Genomic DNA, 21,092 nt, shown 5'->3' with positions numbered 1-21,092 from the left:
AAAAATTTTCTCGTCCGAAAACAGTATACAACGGTGCTTATTTTTAGCGTACTTCTTCAATAAAGCTTTAGATCTTTTAAGCCTTAAAGCTTTAAGCCGACCATTGAGAAGATGGCCAGTTTTTCGTTTATAAGCACGAAGTCTCAGGTCTTGATTAAGCACTCTTTTCACCGTGTTTTTGCTCAAACCCATCTGGAGGGCCATAACTTTTTGTTTCCTAGCGGGATTTCTGGCAATGCGTGCCCTAATTGCTTGTACAACCGCTGGAGTCCTAGCTGTACGCGGACGACCGCTTCTTTTCTTGTCATTTAAACTAGAGACCTCACTGTATCTTTATATGGTACGATACACAAATCTTAGAGAATTTTAAATTTTCAAGTAGCTTAAAAATTTTAGTCGGCGAGTGACCACAACGATATAGTGCAATTATTGCGGTACGGCTATCTTTAAGCGTCCACTCCATGTTGAAGAAAACAGAAAATTGCAAAATTATACTACTCAAATATTTAATAAAGATTCGAAATTCAAATGCAGAACGGTTTTTGTTTTAGGAGTTCCAAATTTAAATTTTAAAGGCCAGTGACAGAACTTATGAGCCGACTAGGTATACATACTTAATTACTCATTACTCATTAATCGTGATTGCAAATGCCTAATAATAGTAACAGATTACATCTACTTATTATTTAATCAGCAGATCCATTACAGTTACGTATCTAATTGCCACTTAAGTAATATCATCAACGACATGTGTTGGAAAGTTAACATGTGTCATTTATGCCTTAATTATCGTCTCTAAACGTATTACGTACTTACGTGTTTGTTTTGTGAGACATCACTCGTTCTCGTTACCTTCACTTCAACTGAATGTTGCCAATTAAGTCCTCTCCAAGGCTCTTAACGAGAAGCGTTGTTTACTTCATTACGTGTTTCATTTGTAGCGTCTTTTTAAAATTGTTATGTAAAGATATTGGATTTGCATAAGTAAAAAAAGGAAACTACTAAGAGTTAGACAATTTCACATTACAAATGCTTTTCTTAACAAAACTTTGAAGTCAATGACAATCTCAATTTTTTATTTTTATTAGCCTACTTTGGTGTCCCACTGCTGGGCAAAGGCCTCCCCTCGTTTTCTCCACTCGACCCTGTCATCGGCATTTTCCCACCATTTGGGGTAGAATGCGTCCAAGTCGTCCCGCCATCTCCTTTTTGGTCTGCCCGAACCCCGGCCTGCACCGTCTATGGTGCTCCGTGGGTCCCACTCAGTAACCATTTTGGCCCACCTTTCCGGGTGCATGCGACAGACATTTCTAAAATACCTCATAATTTTTTCCTTGTTTTTAACCAGATGGAACTCTGTTAAAATAAAAAATTACTTTTCCGAATTCTTCTAGCTTCATTTAAAACACGAAAACATTGCGTGTTATTTAATAGAATGGGCATCGAACCGAGACTTGCGTCCCGCCTCGTGTCCAGATAACCACTGCGCTATCGGTGACGACGGTGACCCGACCCCGGTAGATTACAATTTGTACCGTGTGAATAATGCGGATAACTTCTTTTTTACGTCTATAATGTAAATGAACTTAGTTTTTGCGTTCTTGTTGCGATTATATGCCAGTTCAGGTTCATAAAGACGGGCGAGTACTCGCATGTGAGTGTAGTGAGGACTTGGCCGACTACTTAAATAGGTGCAAAAAATTCAATCGACTGATGATCAAATGACATGTATCGAAAATCGCATGCGATTCTATCGGTGACCCGACCCCGTGAATAATGCTGATAACTTCTCTTTTTTACGTCGATAATGTAAATGAACTTAGTTTTTGCGTTCTTGTTGCGATTATATGCCAGTTCAGGTGAACCTATGAATAAAAACGGGCGAGTACTCGCATCGCATGTGAGTGTAGTGAGGACTTGCCGACTACTTAAATAGGTGCAAAATATTCAATCGACTGATGATTAAATGACATGTATCGAAAATCGCATGCGATTCTATCGGTGACCCTACCCCGGTAGATTAAAATTTGTACCGTGTGAATAATGCGGATAACTTCTTTTTTGTACGTCGATAATGTAAATGAACTTAGTTTGTGCGTTCTTGTTGCGATTATATGCCAGTTCAGGTTCATAAAGACGGGCGAGTACTCGCATGTGAGTGTAGTGAGGACTTGCCGACTACTTAAATAGGTGCAAAAAATTCAATCGACTGATGATCAAATGACATGTATCGAAAGCCGCATGCGATTCTATCGGTGACCCGACCCCGGTAGATTAAAATTTGTACCGTGTGAATAATGCGGATAACTTCTTTTTTTTACGTCGATAATGTAAATGAATTTAGTTTGTGCGTTCTTGTTGCGATTATATGCCAGTTAAGGTTCATAAAGGCTGGCGAGTACTCGCATGTGTGTAGTGAGGACTTGCCGAATACTAGGTGCAAAAAATTCAATCGACTGATGATCAAATGACATGTATCGAAAATCGCATGCGATTAGTTGCAAGGTGAGTGGAGCCCATTTCATTGCCGACTACTGAGTGCCTACTGAGGTATAGGAAATTCAACCAATCAATCATATACTGTTATTTAACGAAACTGGCATTGGAGTGTTCGCCCAGTCTAGCTAGTTAAATGAAAATAGTGATGTTGGTTACAACGGCGTGTTTTATCAGCAACTTGTTCTTATCAGTGTAATACTTATTTTGGTTTTATATTGATTCAAACTTTGTCAATTCTTATATATTAACATACTGTTTATATATTGGGTTTTATCATGATTTAACTTTTTCCCCAATCCGCTGCTTAAAATCACTGACTGTGACTGGGTTCAACTAACGATATTTTTATAGTTCGTTCTCAAATTTTACCTACAAAACATGATTTGCTTTTCAAATGAGATTCAACAGCAGTTCAGGTCCAAAAGTTCACTTCATTTTCATCTCTTAGATGTGCAATGTTTTAATCATAATCTTCATAAAGTTTGTTATGACTTTCTTTATTGCATCTGGGGGATTGTGATTAAGAACCGAATGTAATGAAAATAAAATTGATGACCACACTTTATCATTTAGTGTCTCGTTACTCTCGCCTTTGTTATGGCTATCCCAATTAAGTGTCGCGATCTCGTGATTATTTTGTCTGGTTATGTACTTATTGACTTCCAATTTCAATTTCATGCCCGAAAACTTTGGCCTTTGTGTGGCCGACCCTGCCCCATAGAAAAAATGTTTTCTCCGCATCAAAAAAGTCTTTCTTCAACTTTTTCCTAATCAGAACACGATACTGAATTTGCCCTTAAAGGGATCCCCACTATTTTACATATTTACAATTTATTTACACCTTGTACAACAATTTTTCAATTTCGTAGTTTGATTTTGTTGCGTGGGGGTTATATTTACATACGCAATAAAAATTGATCAGAGATTTACATGGCCGCCTAAAAATACACCTAACCGCCTGTAGGCTGTAATCATACTAACGTTCACAAAATTTATAGCAATTTTGACTTGGCCTATGAATTGGGGTTAGTGTTACTGGCCTTTGACTTTGACTACGTTTATCCTAAATACTAAAATGGGACATCTTCTATGAAAAGGGACCTTATTGTCGATGGCGCTTACGCCGCACAGCGTCGCGCGGCATTGTATTTATATCGGAGCATCGTTAATAATGGCGTAAGCGCCACCGACAATAAGGTCCCTTTTTATAGAAAATACCACAAATGACCGTTCTGACTGGCCATTCTACTACATATTAGGTACGTAGTACTGTCATTTTTTGTACTAAAATGATCTAATTGTCATTAAAGGCTATAAAAACAGCGGATAGATAAATTACCTGCTCAATCTCATTCTCCATGTATAACCTGAACATGTGACCACCCAGTGCGCACTGAAGATCCATCAGAATTATCCTATAACGCAATTCGTCAAATAAAATTATCCATTCAGATGGCTTGTTACACTAGTCATAAGGGCGACAATTGAGCGACAAGCGACATCCCGTCGTCAACAGGATAATTTGACGGACGACAAGCGCCGGCGTTTGGTCTAATGGCTTTTATATTGTTTTATGTCTATGAGGCATTTTCGAGTTTTCTATTTTGTGTGATTACCTTGTGCTTTTAAAGTCGCCAGAGTTAATAGCAAATATAAAATTGGCTTCGAGACATTTTTTGCAAGCCCTTGTCCACCTCCACATCCACTTTCTTCCTCGACTCAAAAATCCACTCCACTTAATTTGAAAAGTGATCGCACTTGGACATGCAGTGGTTATGAGTAGGTTCAAGCAGTATTGGTAGACTGACAGTCTTTAAGCCGAAGCCTGAATACTTTTAAACTTGTTATTTACAGACGGATTTTTGTAGATTCGAGTCCCTTCTAGAAAATTCCCTTGAGATAGTTCTTAGCTATGTTTAGTAATAATAAAAGTTAGTAACTCGAGATCCTGTACCTTTAAGTACATATTAAAGCAATATATGAAAAAGCTAGTATTATTTTATGTAATTTGTTTGTGAATGGAAGACACAACAAAGATTATAGGTAAAACAACAATAGGGTACTTAACAAAATTTTAGTAGTATTTTTGTGAGATAAATAAATTCTGTTTATGTTGGTTAAACAAGAGGTCCTTGTACTCCAATAGGACAATACTCTGCCGCAGGCATATCTATGCTTTATTCTAAATTCACAATAGGTTGTTTTGATTCTCTACAATCTACTTTTTAACTACAACACAGCTTTTTTATACACGACAATATGCCGTTGTGGTGGTTTATGTTATGTGTATTAAATAACAATAATTTCTGTTTTACTTAAAGTAAGTAATTAATGTAATTATTTATTTTAGTTTGACAGAGATTTGAATGCATCTGCTATAACAAGATTTTCGCGATTCGTCTTAATTCTGTCACAGCTGACAACGCCTAAGCATTTGACAAAATTGGAGGTCTTTGCTCTTGTATTATTATTATCTTTACCTCGATATTGAGATTCTGGCCCTCTGACCCGAATGTGTTAGTTAGATAATAATTATAAACGCCAATTGGAATTGCATCATCTTTATCAATTACGATCCCATATGGAATCATCCAATTTTTAATTTAAAATATTAATAAAAATAAAGAAACCTATACAAAAAATAAAATTTGTTAGATATCATTATTTAGTACATTGTCTGTGAACAACGACGCAGCCTTCTTCAAATGGGCACAAACATAAATCAGCTACAGTCTTCGCCACCTACCAACAAATGATGTAATCCGCAACAGGCTTTGTCCATTCTAACCACTACGTAAAATGTCACCCGTAGTCGGTCCCAGCGTCGCCATGACACTGGCAGCGTCGCCACGGCAGGCCTATGGAACTCTCCGCGCGAGCTCAGATTTATACCTACGAATCGCCTCCCGTTCACGGTAGAAAAGCAAGCCAGTTGGTTGCCACACGCGCTCACGCACGCACGTCACCGCGCGCCGCACTGGCAATTTTTACGATAGTTACAAGCTACGTAGGTACTTACTATTGAATTTCTTTCATTAAACATGTAGTGTTTATTACGACAAATTTATAGTTACAAAGTAAAACAGTTGTAAATGAATGATTGAATGACTAAAATACATAATTTAAGATTTACATTCATTTTATTTCACTCCGCTGTTAGAAATGATAAATACCTATTGGTATTTATCATTTCTAATGATTCTCATGATAAATACCTATTGGTGTTTATCATTTCTAAGCGTCGGCAACCCTAGCGTTGAGCCGGTGCGGGCGGTGCGGGGAGCGGCCCGCCGAAGGTCACTCCATTGTATTTTTGTGTAGGTATCAAAACGGTAAAAAATTTGCGTTTTCTTTTAGAGATAAGGATCTGTTCGTAAGAACTATTATATAATCTGTGGCCACGGTGATTTGCCAAGAGATCTGTTAGATCAGAAGGCCTACCATGAACACCGAGGTTGGCAAATTTCGGGCATCTTACTCTTTTACTCCAATGAAGGCGTAATTAGAGTGTGAGTGTTGCTCGAAATTTACGAACTTCAAATAAAATAATAAATCGCCTCCCAACTCGCTGCTGACGGGTAAAAGGATTGCATTGCCTCGTTGAATACCGATAGAATAGAATAGAGGTCCGATCAAATTTATAACCTGGTTTTTCATTTAAAATATACGCTCGCGGCTAACTCATGTATTTCATGTAATTTGGGTCAAAGAACATGGTGAAAATGAAGACACTTAAACGCCGCAGTTAAAGTGCTCAAATAATCCCAATGGCCAGTTTCGTGTTAAAATTTCCTCTCCATTTGTAAAATGAGCATGGATCCGCTAAGGCCTCATTATGTATTCAGCGGTGTTAGTAACCCTTCAAATTGTTAAAATCGTTAACAGTCTATTAAATTAATTTGGCAAGTTAAGCATTCATTTTAAGGCACCATTCATGAGATTCTATGGAAAACGAATTTAAATGAGATTTATTATTTTCATTTAATTCAGGTATGATGAATTGATGTAAAGATAGATATCTAAAGATTTTTTTTTGGAAAAAATGGAAATGGAAGATAATTACTTTAAGTTTTCATTTCATACTATCTGGTCATTCAAATTCTAACTAAAAACAGCTCATCAGTTACTCTTCTACGATGGCATTTTCAACAGTGCCAAAATATCGGCAACTTGCGGTATTTCCGGACGATGCGACCCCGAAATTCATCCTCCAAGGGGTTAACAATTTAATACCCACGAGGGTACGAAGTGACAAAAGGCCGAAGACGCGGGCCGAGTCTAGTATGCAATAATTTTGCTTCCAGACATATTACTTGTCCCAACAATATCCCGTCTGGAGAACAGCACAATCCATCACTCAGGACGGCAGTGAAGTCTCACTTACATCTTTAGCGCTTTCGAGTCGGTTGAGCCAATTTCCTGCAAGGTTTGTTGCCTTTTTACCCGATTACAGTGGAGCTAAAAGGAGGTTATGATTTTCATTTTCAATTAAAGGCAGTCCACGGTAATGTCGAAACTACTGAGCCGATTTATGTCAACCGATGAATGTTTTCGGAAATAATCGCTCCGAATGAAAAAAAAATGTGTCCCACCCCCGTTCTAACTTTGAACCATGGGTCAAAAAATTATGAAAAAATCGTAGAAATAGAGCTTAAGAAAAACATTAAATGAAAACTATAGCGAACATGATCAGTTTAGCCGTTTTTCAGTTATCGCAAAAAGTCTCCCCTTCAATGGTTAATAATAACCTGAATAGAATAGACTAAATCTGAACTGAAGAGACTGAATACTGCAATAGTAACACAGGAGAAACGAGTGATTGGTTCAGATATTCTAAATTAGATCTCCCTTCACATTTATCTCCGCCACCAGTAAGCCAGAAACCTTAATTAAAATCTCAACCACTAATAGGGGGGCATTAAGTCCATAAAGTATCCCTACCGGTCCATTTTACCCCGTTCCTTTATCCATCCTAATTAAAAGCCTAACTAGACTAACTAGGTTGCTAGTTATCAAGTTAACATTTTGTAACTTTAGCCAATTTGGTGTTTGTGGGAGTTTTTTAAGTACTTTGTCTAAATGAATTCCTCTTACTATGATTTTGTAGAGACGTATAAATTTGATCTGGATTTGTTGTGGATATGATCTATCAATGTCAAAAGTGACGTTTCTGGTTAAAGAAATGACAGATGGATGTGATCTGTCACCCCACAAATCTAGATCAAATCCATTAGTAACTTGTTATTACAGAATACGCCTTCTGTTTATCGAAAGACTTTTTAACGATTCTCAATTCCAGGTGTTTATGTTAATTTGTCGCTTTTGGGTCCAAGTTGAAAACAATCCAAATCGGTCTAGGGTGCCTATCCAACGTGTCAATCGTTTACGCCACTCGTACCCTTTTGAAAGTATTAGGTACCATATGGCGAAGAATTGCCGACGAAGACGATTACATTATGACATCAGACTATTATATGAAGTCGGTTCTTATTTGTTAAATATTATTAAATTTTTAAACAAAATATTTATCAGTACGGTTTTTACTCACTATTATTTTTAGTCGCTTTTGGCGACATGTTTCGGTCAAAAGCGACTAAAAATAATAGCGAGTAAAAACCGTCATCATCTTCATCTTCCTCGCGTTATCCCGGCATTTTGCCACGGCTCATGGGAGCCTGGGGTCCGCTTGACAACTAATCCTAAGAATTGACGTAGGCACTAGTTTTTACGAAAGCGATTGCCATCTGACCTTCCAACCCAGAGGGGGAAAAACTAGGCCTTGTTAGGATTAGTCCGGTTTCCTCACGATGTTCCGGATTGAAAGTCGCACGTAGGCCACCAGCGCTTGCGCCAGTGAGTAAAAACCGTACTGATAAATATTTTGAAATATGTCTCACGATAGTTTGTGCGATTAATTTTTAAACACTCAATTGTCACGGGACTACCAAAATAACTGAGCATCATACCGAACTAGTTGACAAAGTAATTACTTTCCTGAACTTTACGCCCTCTTGAGACTCAAATGTCACCGGCAAAACAATAACGGCGACCTTTTGCCCTTGCGTAACTTAGGGCTTCCTATTTCAAGCTCACAGCATTCTTGCTTTGCCCGGGCCACTTACATTCATAGTTTCCTTACTGATTCCTAAAATGTGCGAAGGTTTTATTCATTCGCGAATTCAGAGCGCTAGTGGGTTCGCGAATAGATTCATAGATGATTTATGGTAGAAGGCTACACGAAGGTTCGGGGTTCGCGTCCCAATGGACGCGAACCTTGAACCTTCGTGTAGCCTTCAAATCTGCGTCAAAAAGACACGACTCGGAAAATCACAAAAAAAGTACCGTACCTACAAAAAAAAGTACCGTAGGTTCCGTACCTACGGAAAACCATGAATGTCAAGAAACACACACGCGGGTTAGCCTATTCGCACGATTTTATGTTATCGAGGTGTCAATAAATAGTACATTGTATTGTCTTCGGTTACCGCGATAGTTACTCATGAAATAAAGACTCACCCGTTGACCACGAACGCTGTAAAGAGTTCGAAACGTCGGGATGTATTATAAATTCAATATACGCGATATAATCCGTTTTCATAGTTTTATTTCAAATAGTACATTGATGAAGAGATTAGAAAGTGACCAATAGAAGGACGAGTTGGTTTGAGGGCCGAGGGTTAAATTTTAATCAATCAGTGAGTGGAAAGCAGGGCTCGGAACCGGTATTTTTTTTAAACCCAGAAATAGCCCAATATTTTGAATTTTTTTATGCTCATTACGTAGGACTGAATCATGTATTTAGGAAACAATTTTGCATTATTAAAACGTCCCATTAAAAATGAAATTATAAACAAAAGAACGAAAAAGAACGTAATAATACCGGTATTTTGTATGGAGCAAATACCGGTTTCCGACCCCTGGTGGAAAGTAAACAGAACTTTACACCGAATTAAATCACTTATCAGATAATCGTCATTTCACGCAATAAATGGATAATGATATGGTGACAAAAGCATGCCCTGCAGGTGTACATCTAAGCGCTACTTTCTAGTCAAGATTTGGTCCAGACGGTCAAATATTTGTCTTGTATTGTATCATTCCCATGAATAGCATAATTAAGGAACATTGTAGCCTAGTGGACTGCCAAACGACATATATTTGCGACAAAATAGTTCTAGAATGTTCGGCCATACCATACGCCAGTTTTGGCTTATTGGGTATGTCGCCAAATTTCCCGATTATTTATAATGTTTGACGTAAACTCGTCTGGATAGTAGCCAGTCGCGCCATACTATTTGTTAAAGTGTGTACGTTTATGTTTTTTTTTTTGGCGTAGACATTCGATTGTTTTTATTTTCTTTACGCTTGATTTATTTGTTTTGCTTTGCAGTTTACGTGTTTATGTAACTGTTGTATTTTTGCGGCCTTCGAAGAGTAACATAATATGGTGGGCTTTCTTCTTTTTCATTGACCTTAATTTGTCAAAAACTGTCAAAAATCGTCTTAATCGTAATAAATGAATGGCAGATAAAGATCTGGCAGTGGCTCGTTACTAAATAAAACATTCACATTCATTTACGTTTCATGCTATCTATATGGGTCAGGCATGCATTGCAGATGCGAATATAAAGGAAAAACTTAATGGGAATTTTGTGAAAACTCGCGGGAACACTAAGCTTCAGGGAGATAAGTTTTAAGGAACGAATTTGGGGCATTTTCTATGAAAAGGGACCTTATTGTCGATGGCGCTTACGCCGCACAGCGTCGCGCGGCATTGTATTTATATCGGAGCATCGTTAATAATGGTTTAAGCGCCATCGACAATAAGGTCCCTTTTTATAGAAAATACCACATTTGATAATGGCTTGTATTGTGTGTACGAGCTTTTGTGAATTGTATAGTTTTCCTGTCGCTACAAGTGTAAGTTGAGCTGTAATCATCTAATGAAAAAAAAAAAACATTTTCCCCTCACTAGCTCGGAAAGTTGTCGTTTATCCTTCAATACAAGCGGGGAAAAACACGTTTTATCCACTAGTGGGGAAAGTAATTTGACCTTGGATGGAGCGTGTTTAAGTAGCTTGACAGATAACAAAACGTAAAACGCTCATGATAATGGTTCGTTCGATATTAATTATCATTAAATAAATGGTTTGAGAATCTAATAAAAAATACCAAATTTAGCTTTATTTAATGATTTTAAGTCATAAACCTTAAAATTCCATAAGAAACGTTTGTTTTTTATAATGATGTTAAATATAATTCTGAACGCACAATTTGAGTCGATGCAATTTCAAAACGCATCGTTGACATTTCATACATCAGAAATGTCAACATTGTCAACAATTTTTTTACTTAAAACCTTCTCACCGACTCGCGTAAAAATACATAACTTCCAGAGTTTTCTGTTATAATATCGTAAAGAAATGAGTGATTCCAGTGATGAAGATGATCTAACGCCTGTGGATGTTGCACTTTCCTCGCTATAGTGAGGTGAAAAGTTTTGTGTTACACACGGCCGCAAATGTATTTTACTTCTCGTGTGTTGAAACACTCGCGGGTAAAATACAACTTTGCACCCTTGTATAACAAATAACTATTTCACGCAAGATGCAATATGATAAAGCGTATAGGAGTTTACTTTTGTTACCTGTGTGAGATATTTATAATTATAAATTTAAGCAGTGATTTTATATACTTAAAATCTGACAGTTATGATATACAGTCAGCAGTTGAAGCTACTAAGCGGGCGAGGTGTTCAAAATATACTTAACACAACTTTATTAACAAGTTTGGGAACAAATCAATTTTTTTTTTTTAATATTACAACTTTATTGTTAAGAGAATAAAAGTGTGTGAAGGTCATTTTGAACACCACTGTACCTCGGCAAAATAAAGTTCCATAAATGTTGCTATTATGTTATGTTATGTCTGAATCGAATTAATGCTTAACATATCCGATTACATCAGTTCATGTGACATAATTCTTATCGATAAATCTTTTAATCATGATTTTCTACTGCGTCGTAAAGCCTAATACTATATCGTGTATAAATCTGTTAAATATTGTTATCATCCAATGCCATTGTCAGTGGAATTGTTCAGCTTTTATAATATCTAATTAGATAAAATAATTATATATTGAATTGAATTGAATGTACTGATAACGCAGAAATGATACAATATCAATAAAGATTTAGATATTTGTTTTAAATTGTTTTAGGCCACAGAATGAAATGTGTGTGTTGTGTTTGCGACTTAGGTATATCTCTCGCGTCGAATGTTGGTTCTTATGACAGTTTCTTTTATATGTATGTAATGTACGGGTCAAATCTTGCAAGTTAAATTTGACCCAGTTCCCGACTACCAATGAAGCTGAAAATTTGCATAATATGTAAGTCAGGTGACAATGCAATATTATGGTATGACAGGAGGTGGCCATAGGAACACTGTGTTAAAACAACAAAACCTAATTGTGTTTAGGGGTTTTTAGAATTGTCTCGATGAGTATTAGTTGCCTGTGGAAAGAAAAGTACAGTGAGCGATAAAAGTTTGTACCAAAAATGTAATATATTTTTTGCCAAAAACTTATTTAAATTAAGTCCAACAAAAGGAGACCATCATCCGACGCGAGAGGTTCTACAAAAACGGCAGTCAAATTCTAACGTCAAGTTACAATCGCTACTTAGACACTCGTCTATAAATACACTGAGCCTCTTATTGTGTTCCAATCACCAGTGCAGAAGCGATTGGGCACTTTGGGCATCCGCTGCAGACCTGCCATTATTCTGGCTTCCTCTGACTAACTGGCTTTCGTAACCATGTACGTTTGAGTGGGCTGATTTTAAACGGCGAATCTTTGCGTTTGCTGGCTAGGTAAAATGGTGTCGTTGAAAGTATAAATGGAACAATTACAGAAAAATGTATGGATTTCCATTACTCGACTTGGAGTTTGAGTTTCAAAAGCGCTCTCGAGGCCCACAGATCAATGTGCCATTTGCTTCTCACTTCGTGTTTCTTAATTAGAAATATGTATATGAAGTCTAAGGGCCCTCCCCCTCGGGGGCGATAGGGACGTTACGTGTAGTTTGGATCGGAAAGGTTTTTAACATGTGTTTTTTTTGTTTCCAGCATGAGGTCACGTCGGGTGCGCGGAGCCCGCATGGAAGCCGGGCGAGCTGGTGACCCCCTGCAGAGTTGCCGCACCCCGGCATGGCCGCGCCCGTGTCGCCGCCGCCGCGCGGTGGGCCGCTGCAAGCGCCAGCCGGCCCGGCGCCGCCCCAACCCGGCCTAGAGCCCGGCGCCGCGCCCCAGCGCCTCGCGCCCATCCCGGAGCAAGAACCGCTGCTCCGCGATGCCAGTGTTCCGCGGAAACCGAACGCGAGGACGCTCCACGTCCAGTTCGACGCGCAGTCGCCGCCGGCGCCCGGCTCCGTCAGCAGTTCCAGCTCGTCCAGCTCCTCGGACGACGAGGAGCTCTCGTTGGCCGAGGCCCGCCCGCCCGACGGCGGCTGGGGCTGGGTTGTCGTGTTCGCGTCGTTTATGGTGAACTTAATCGCTGACGGCATCACGTTCAGCTTCGGCGTATTTTTCCCGTATTTCTTAGAGTATTTCGGGGAAGGTAAAGGAAAGACGGCATGGATAGCCGGCATTTTCATGGCGATGCCGCTCCTGTCGGGGCCCATCGCCAGCTTCCTGACGGACCGGTACGGCTGTCGGCTCATGACTATATTCGGCTCAGTATTAGCGGCCATCGGGTTCGTGATATCGACGTTTGTAGAAAATATGGAAACGCTGTTCCTCACGTTTGGGATCATGGCCGGATTTGGACTAAGCTTATGCTACGTGGCGGCGGTAGTGATTGTCGCCTACTATTTTGAGAAGAAGCGATCGCTCGCGACAGGCATATCGGTTTGTGGGAGCGGGATCGGTACTTTCATATTCGCGCCGCTCACCAACGTGTTGCTAGACGAGTATGGCTGGCGAGGGACGACGCTAATCCTAGCCGGATTTTTCCTAAACATGGCCGTTTGTGGGCTATTATTTAGAGATCTTCCATGGACAACTACGATGAATGCTGAAAAAGCGAAAGAAAGGAAGCGAAAACGAGAAAGAAAGCGGAACAAACGTTTTGGGTCTTCGGCAGACAGTTTTTCAGACAGCAAAAGCAGCGCTGCCGGTTCCGCAAAGATAACTGAAACAGTAGATGTTGAAGCCGTGGCGTCTCCTATCGTGCCACAGTTCAGTTCCTTAGTAGACTTGCCAACGTTCATGACTGGAGGAGAGAGTGTTTCTTTAGAAGTGTTCGAGTTAATGTCCAACAAAGGTCGCGCCTATGCGATTCTCGCCCAGAATTATCCGGGAGTGATGCTTCCTTCGAGAAGCTTCAGCGACAGTGGGCGTTTGCATGAGCAATCTCCACCGAGGGCTTTAATGTCTCCTGACACTTTATCCCCTGGTGCTTTGTCACCTACATCAGCGCCCAGGACTCAAGAAAACCGAGCATTAAGCGACAAGACAGCTCTGTCTCTCTGGTTAAAGAGACAGGCCGCTACCGGGACAACAGGAGCTGTGAAGAGGCCGCCAGCATTCTTGAAGGACTTGAGGGTGCATCGGCATTCGCTGACGTACAGAGGCGCCATGTTGAATATCAACAGGTATCGGCTCCGAGCGTCGTCGTGTCCCAATATCTTCAGGAATTCTATGACTACCATTGCTAAAGAAAAGGTAAGCAAAGATTTTTTATGCTTATAATATGTTGGGAAGTACATTCATTAATAGTCCAAATCTATAAATCACAGCCAAGGCGTTGCATTCTCAAATTCTACGAGAAGTTATGAGTTTAACAACTTACTCTAACCGTTTACCTGAAATTAATTAGTATTTAAAAACAGACTATTTATGTACCATTTAAAATGTAAGAATTGTAAGGATCATGCCGTGTTAAATCGTAAAGTTTGTTATGTTTACAACTTTTGACATGATAATAACAGGAAAACAGCTGTTATGTTCTGTGAACGTTGGTTGTTTATCATCCGATTAACAAGTGCACTACACTACATGTTTGTTTACACATGGCATAAACTACTGAAAGTTAAATAATGTAGGTGTTCGTCGACGTACGATTGTCATCTTCTAACCCCCCTTTTCCCCTTCCAGCTCCAATGGTACGCCGGCCTCTGGGACTTCTGGGACCTCGCCGTGGACGTCCTCGACTTCTCCCACTTCAAGAACCCAGCATTCCTAGTGTTCGCGTTCTCGAACTTTCTACTCTACATGTGGTACGACGTCCCATACGTGTACATCGCTGACAGCGGCATGAGCATGGGCTTCGACAAGAACGAGGCATCCATGCTGATCTCTATTATTGGGATCCTGAACATGTTTGGAGAGGTGAGTCATAAATAAAATAGCCTTTCTTTCTCTTTTTGGTTAAATTTCGTTTTAACTATAAAACTCCCGTGAGACTCAAACATATTAAAATTATTTTAAAACGGGTCACTCACGTATTATTAAGTTGAATAGCTCGACATGTTTCGATCCAATTTACGAGGATCCTCTTCACGGAGCAACGACACGTCTTCACTGGTCGAGGGCGCGCCGTGTATTGCGGCCAAAGCCCGACTCGCACGGTCGCTCACAAAAGGCTTACGACAGAGGGATACGTGAGTGATCCGTTCTAAAAAAATGTATTTTTAATATGAATTTCGTTTTATTTATACTTAGTGGAAATCTACCAGATTATATGTCATACCTTCAAAAAGTTTAAGCTGTGCATTATCTGTCGGGGCAAAGATAGATATAACTCCGTAATAGATGGATACAGTAAGAAAAAAACGTGCCTCGAAAATCAAGAAAATTTGATTCTCGTTCAGAGGGCGCTACTAGCTTTGGCCTACTGTCGTATAGATGGCGTTGACGGTATCGTTTGTTATTTAACAATTTTAACGCATGTCAGTGAAAAAACATGGGTCAAAATCATAAAAATAATTAATGCAAATAAAAAAAATCATTTATCCATATTTAAATACATTTTATCGTATTTTTATAAATCTTTATTTTTAGTTTTAAAGTGTGTCGATAGATGGCAGTGAATTTTCTGTGGTTACAAAATTTACTACGACAGTACCGCTCTAGTATAAGTTACTCTATGGTCGGGGTTATAAGAGTACTATATACCGCAACTAAGTTATACATTTGTATATCGTGAATCCATAATTCTTGGGGTTAGTTGCCAGAACCCCCGACTTCCATTAGCCGTGGTAAAAAACCAAGACAACGCCAGGAAGATGATGATGAAGAATACTTCTAGTTACAACTAGCACAGAATAAGTAATCTAAAACGCGTCTATTATGACAGATATGACCGCTAGGTGGCGCTGGCGCGAACAGGCGTCTGTTCCGTAGCGGTGCGCGGCAACTACTATGGCTAGACACCAAAACTGGTGTGGGCCGCATGTACTTGTAGCTACGCGACGAAATCGAGGAGTGAGCCACGCCTGAAACTAGTTAAACTCATACCTATTATAACTTATAACAATGACACAAATCATTTATCTAAAGCAGTAAGTTAACTTGACCCGCTCCAATCTGTCGCGGCGTGATACGAGCTGATAAGAGTTGATAATTATTTATCCGGTTTTATCCTTTTAGATATTCTATTTTATCGTACATTTACAGGAGATATGACTACCAACTGCTAAATGCTAATTAGAAGTAACTGTGGTTTGTTGAGGAAAATAATACAAGGAAAATTAAAGTGCTGTAGGTAGCTAGCTGTAGATAAAACGGACAAGTGCGAGTCAGACTCGCCCACCGAGGGTTCCGACCATTTTAGTATTTGTTGTTATAGCGGCATCAGAAATACATTATCTGTGAAAATTTCAACTGTCTAGCTATCACGGTTGGTGAGATACAGCCTGGTGACAGACAGACGGACAGAGGAGTCTTAGTAATAAGGTTCCGTTTTTACCATTTGGGTATGGAACCCTAAAAAGTTAAGTTACTCTTTGTATGTATGAAAGTGATAGACATTCAATATTAAATTTGAAATCGTAATATAGCTGAAGGTGTGCAAGCACATTATTTATAAGCCTGAAGTTTGATTCCTGTCCACTTATAATTTAATTGTCATAGTGCAATTTAGAATATCCCTTATGACAATCGGAATCTTTAGAAGTTTAGATCAATTACTTATGTAATCACATACTTATAAGCGATTAAAAGAGTGAATACAACATTTCAAGGTTATGTGTCATGACTATATTACATATTTAATTTGGATAAAAAATTACTCGTTCTGTAAGAATTTTGGTGGACCTAGAAGGCTAAACTGGAAATAAAAAAACGGGAAGCACGAAAACCCAGTTAGGGTTTTCGTGCTTCCCGTTCCCCTTTGATAAAATGTCTAAGAACCACCGCTAGAAGCTGCTTTCAAATATATAAAAACCGCATCCAAATCGGTTCACCCGTTGAGCTATTTTCGGTGGGTACCTGACTTAAAACTAAGCTAGAACTAAATTAAAAGTAAACGAGTGACAATACACATGTCAAACATAGATTACAGAATACCGACACAATAAACAAAATAAAATAAACTTAATTTGGCGGTAGATAGAATTTTAACATTTTTTTATTTTGAAATCCCCATTTTCCTTTTATTTGCCATAGCTATGGCACTGGTTATATAACAGACTCGTGCGCATGTCACAGCTTAACTGATAACGGCCTCATAAACTGGGATCGCAGTGTAAACCTCGCTTTATTTGCCCAGATAACAATACGGTGACAGATTTAAGGGAACAATCAAAATATTTGTTTGAGCGTGTAGGTACATATTTGTTGTGTTAATTGATTTAAACATCTAGTTATATTTGTGCACACAAAAATATTGGAAAGGCAATTTTAAGAACGATACTGAATTACGTAGGTTCTAAGTTCTAAGTGTTATTTTAAACATAATATTGTCTTCGGTTACCGCGATAGTTACTCATAAAATAAAACTATGAAAACGGATTATATCGCGTATACCTATATTGACTTTTTTTATCGCGTATATATATATATCTTTACTTGAAAATAATTGTAGTGTATAACTAGCCTTATGAACCGATTTTGCATGTACAACCAGCCTTAAAGTTTATAGTCTATGATTGTTCATTATTTTTAGTATGTGGGTATTTTTGCACTTTGTAATTTTTCCTCAGTCACCCGTTGACCACGAACGCTGTAAAGGGTTCGAAACGTCGGGATGTATTATAAATTCAATATACGCGATATAATCCGTTTTCAAAGTTTTATATCATGTTATTTTAAACGTCAAACTTCTATGAAATTATGACGTATAAATAACGCACTGCGTGTGCTATCAAAATCGCTGCAGATTTTTCTTGGTCTTACTATATCTTGTTTCATTGGTTGTTGGTACAGTCAAGGGCATAAATATATATGTATACATTCCCAAAGTTTCACAAATATGTGTACGCTCTTACACCTTAGACAATAAAGTAGTTTTTACATATTTTGAGCCATTTGTCTGGATCGATATTAGGTGCTATCACATGCTATAGACGTGGCTGGAATATATTACTTATCTATAATTTTCTGATTTCCAGATACTCCTGGGCTGGGTGGGCGACTGGGAGTGCGTAAATCCGAGCCTCGTGTACGCGGCCTGCATGTTACTATGTGGTTTCGTCACCTGCCTCATGCCGCTGCTGCCCACATACTTAGGACTAGGTATGCATATGACTACTTCCAAGTCGCTACATAATGAATATATACGCGCAGAATGAACGAATTTTACCTTGATCATACTTGTATTAAAAGAGTTCCCCTGATTTCCCATCATCAGATCCTGACCTGCCATGATAGCCATTTATGCGAAATCGGGAAAAAAAGAGACCAATGAATTAAACATCTTCGAAATCTTGAACTTGAACTCTGTTAACTCGTACTCAATAAGATTCCTTCACATTTCAGCGTCAGCATCGGGCCTATTCGGGGCGTTCATCGCAGCCAACTATTCCCTGACGTCCATTATCCTGGTGGAGCAGATCACGCTGGAGAAGTTCACCAACGCGTACGGCCTGCTATTGCTAATGCAGGGCGTCGCCAACCTCATCGGACCGCCCTTAGCAGGTGAGATGAGACCTAACCTAGACCTAACAGACATCGGGTCTACTCAGCCACCTATTCCCTGACGTCCATCATCCTGGTGGAGTAGATCACGCTGGAGAAGTTCACCAATGCGTAAGCAACCTTTAAGACATCAGGACATCACTGGAAAAGATTATGCAAGTTCGCCAACTTTATCGAACCCCCCTAGCAGGTGAGATGATGAGATGGTAACTGTATCAGCAGACTTACCTAACTTACCCAAATGGCCAATGTCATCATTTCAATCTGGGAGTCGACACTATCATGGAAAAGATCTAGGGAGTCGCTGGTTGGACTTTTCTTGAATCTCTTGAATCTCATACTCGACGACTGCGCGACGAGCGACAGTACGCGACGCGCAGCTATCTTGAGCGCTATCATGCACTGTTAGTGCTTGAGAATGGAGACCAAGGCTCTCTGAAACATGTAAACCTAAAAACAAGAGAGAAACCGTAAAATTAGCATAATGTCAGATGACTCCCGACTTAGATAATACGTTTTGTTTTAGTTAAATGATTGTAGACTTAATTTTTAACGACATTTTGTTCAAGAAAAATATTCCGAAAAAACATTTTTAACATATTTGGGATAGCTTTTAGAACTATGCTATTCATACATCTATTTTCCTCGGGGTCCCTTTGTTTGACAGTTATTGAAAGTCATAATGTAATGATTGATTGTCATAATTCTGAAACCGTTAACTTTTCAGGATTTTCGTAAGGTTATCAATTTATCATATAGATAGGTTAGGTTTGTTTTATGGCAATCCTGAAAAGTTACGTTTTTCTGAGAAAAAACAAATTATGACTAACGAAAATGCGGATAAAAAATACATTATGACTTAAAACTTTATGGGAAACATTAGAGACCCATTTTCCTCACATGACTTGCCATGTTCATATATTAACTTGTCATCATCTCATTCCAGGGTGGGTGTTCGATATGACCAACTCCTACGACCTGTCCTTCTACATGGCCGGCGTGTTCATCGCCATATCCGGAGTCGTCCTGCTCGTCCTGCCCGTCTACAACCGGGCCCGCAAGTATAACGAGATGCGGAAACCCCCCGCAGAACAAGCTAAACAACCCCCCACAGAACAAGCTAAACAATCCCCCACAGAACAAGCCAAACAACCCCCTGAGGAGCCTGAAGTTAATGGGGTTATTAAACAGAATGGGAAATTAGGTGTCTAGAAGCGACTTCAAATTTCTAAATAAATGGAGTCAAATATAATGGAAAAAATGGCGTCTAAAAATGTCTCAATTAATGAATCGAAACGAGCCAATATATCTTTTTCTAACGCCAAAATAAGAGCTTCGACCTGACCGGTGTTTATCGGTATCTCGAGTCACAAGTATAACGAGATGCGGAAACCTAAACAACCGCTGACCCTAAAGCCAATGGGTTTTAAAAAAATGGGAAATTAGGCGTCTAAAAATATCTGTACGATTGTATTTGACAAGTTTTTACCAGCGCTTATATCTTGTATCTATATCTTGGGATTTAACGAAACCAACTACAGATAAACCTATACTATCTATCTTTCGCATAATATTATTTGGCAGAAAACCCTAACCTACTTAGAAAATTCTACCAAATGAATATTATGCGAAATTACTATTATGGCAAGTATTTATTTATGCGAAAGTATCTTTCGACTAAGATTTTCTGCGATACGTGTTATACGAAGTGTATTTCTGACAAATAATATTCTGCCAGAGGGTAACCCGCCTTGATCATATTACAAGCAATAATTGACCGAAATAAATATAAGTATTGAGAGAACAGTCGCCATCACATATATCGGAGCGGCGATGGCGCTCACAAATATCTGAACACGCCTCTATTGCTTCAAAGTGCGTGTTCAGATACTTTTGAGCACCCCGGCCGCGCCGATGGCGACTGAACGCGAAACTTAGATAATTTGTGTTGTAAACGAACAATTACTACCTCGTCGGTGTCTTCAATTGATGTGAATTAGATATTTAAAGTGTCATTAGGTGTTTTTGTGAAAATCGAGAAAAATATATGACCTATTAATTATATTAAACCGGGTCACTCACACATGTTAAATTATTTTAAAACGGGTCACTCACAACCCTTGAAGACGATCCTCGTAAATTGGATCGAAACATGTCGAGATGTTCAAATTAATAATACGTTAGTGACCCGTTTTCCCTGGTCACTCATGTTTATAAAGTCGATGATTGCTCGACATGTTGCGCTCCATAACGAGAAGCATTTTAAAAGAGCGCATTTTCAAATGTTTGACTTGTTTGACGTGCACGCACACGGCGCGATGTGTGCCGTCTCTCATAACACATTCAGCTAACAATTCAGTATCGGCTGTGGCCCTATATGAAGTATAGAAATGACAGCGACAACGTGTATGAACATACATTAAATAATAATACGAAACGTATATATTTTACTCTAA

The 21,092-nt window shown here is 39.0% G+C and overlaps 1 protein-coding gene across 2 annotated transcripts in view; it reads left to right on the top strand.

The window, feature by feature from the left end:
* LOC134744448 (uncharacterized) overlaps positions 1–20,651 on the top strand; it is a 42,671-nt gene extending 22,020 nt beyond the window's left edge. For both annotated transcript variants that reach the window (XM_063678260.1, XM_063678261.1), the window contains exons 2-6: positions 12,628–14,223; positions 14,656–14,889; positions 18,111–18,234; positions 18,478–18,636; positions 19,583–20,651. In XM_063678260.1, the coding sequence (XP_063534330.1) occupies positions 12,709–14,223; positions 14,656–14,889; positions 18,111–18,234; positions 18,478–18,636; positions 19,583–19,848 (2,298 nt within the window). In that variant the 5' untranslated portion in view covers positions 12,628–12,708 and the 3' untranslated portion in view covers positions 19,849–20,651. The remainder of the gene's footprint in view (positions 1–12,627; positions 14,224–14,655; positions 14,890–18,110; positions 18,235–18,477; positions 18,637–19,582) is intronic.
* Positions 20,652–21,092: the final 441 nt, after the last annotated feature.

This window comes from Cydia strobilella, chromosome 9 (genome assembly GCF_947568885.1).
Source record: "Cydia strobilella chromosome 9, ilCydStro3.1, whole genome shotgun sequence".
NCBI lineage: Eukaryota > Metazoa > Arthropoda > Insecta > Lepidoptera > Tortricidae > Cydia > Cydia strobilella.
The sequence above is the reverse complement of the archived record's forward strand: the minus strand, read 5'-3'. Positions and strand labels throughout refer to the sequence as shown.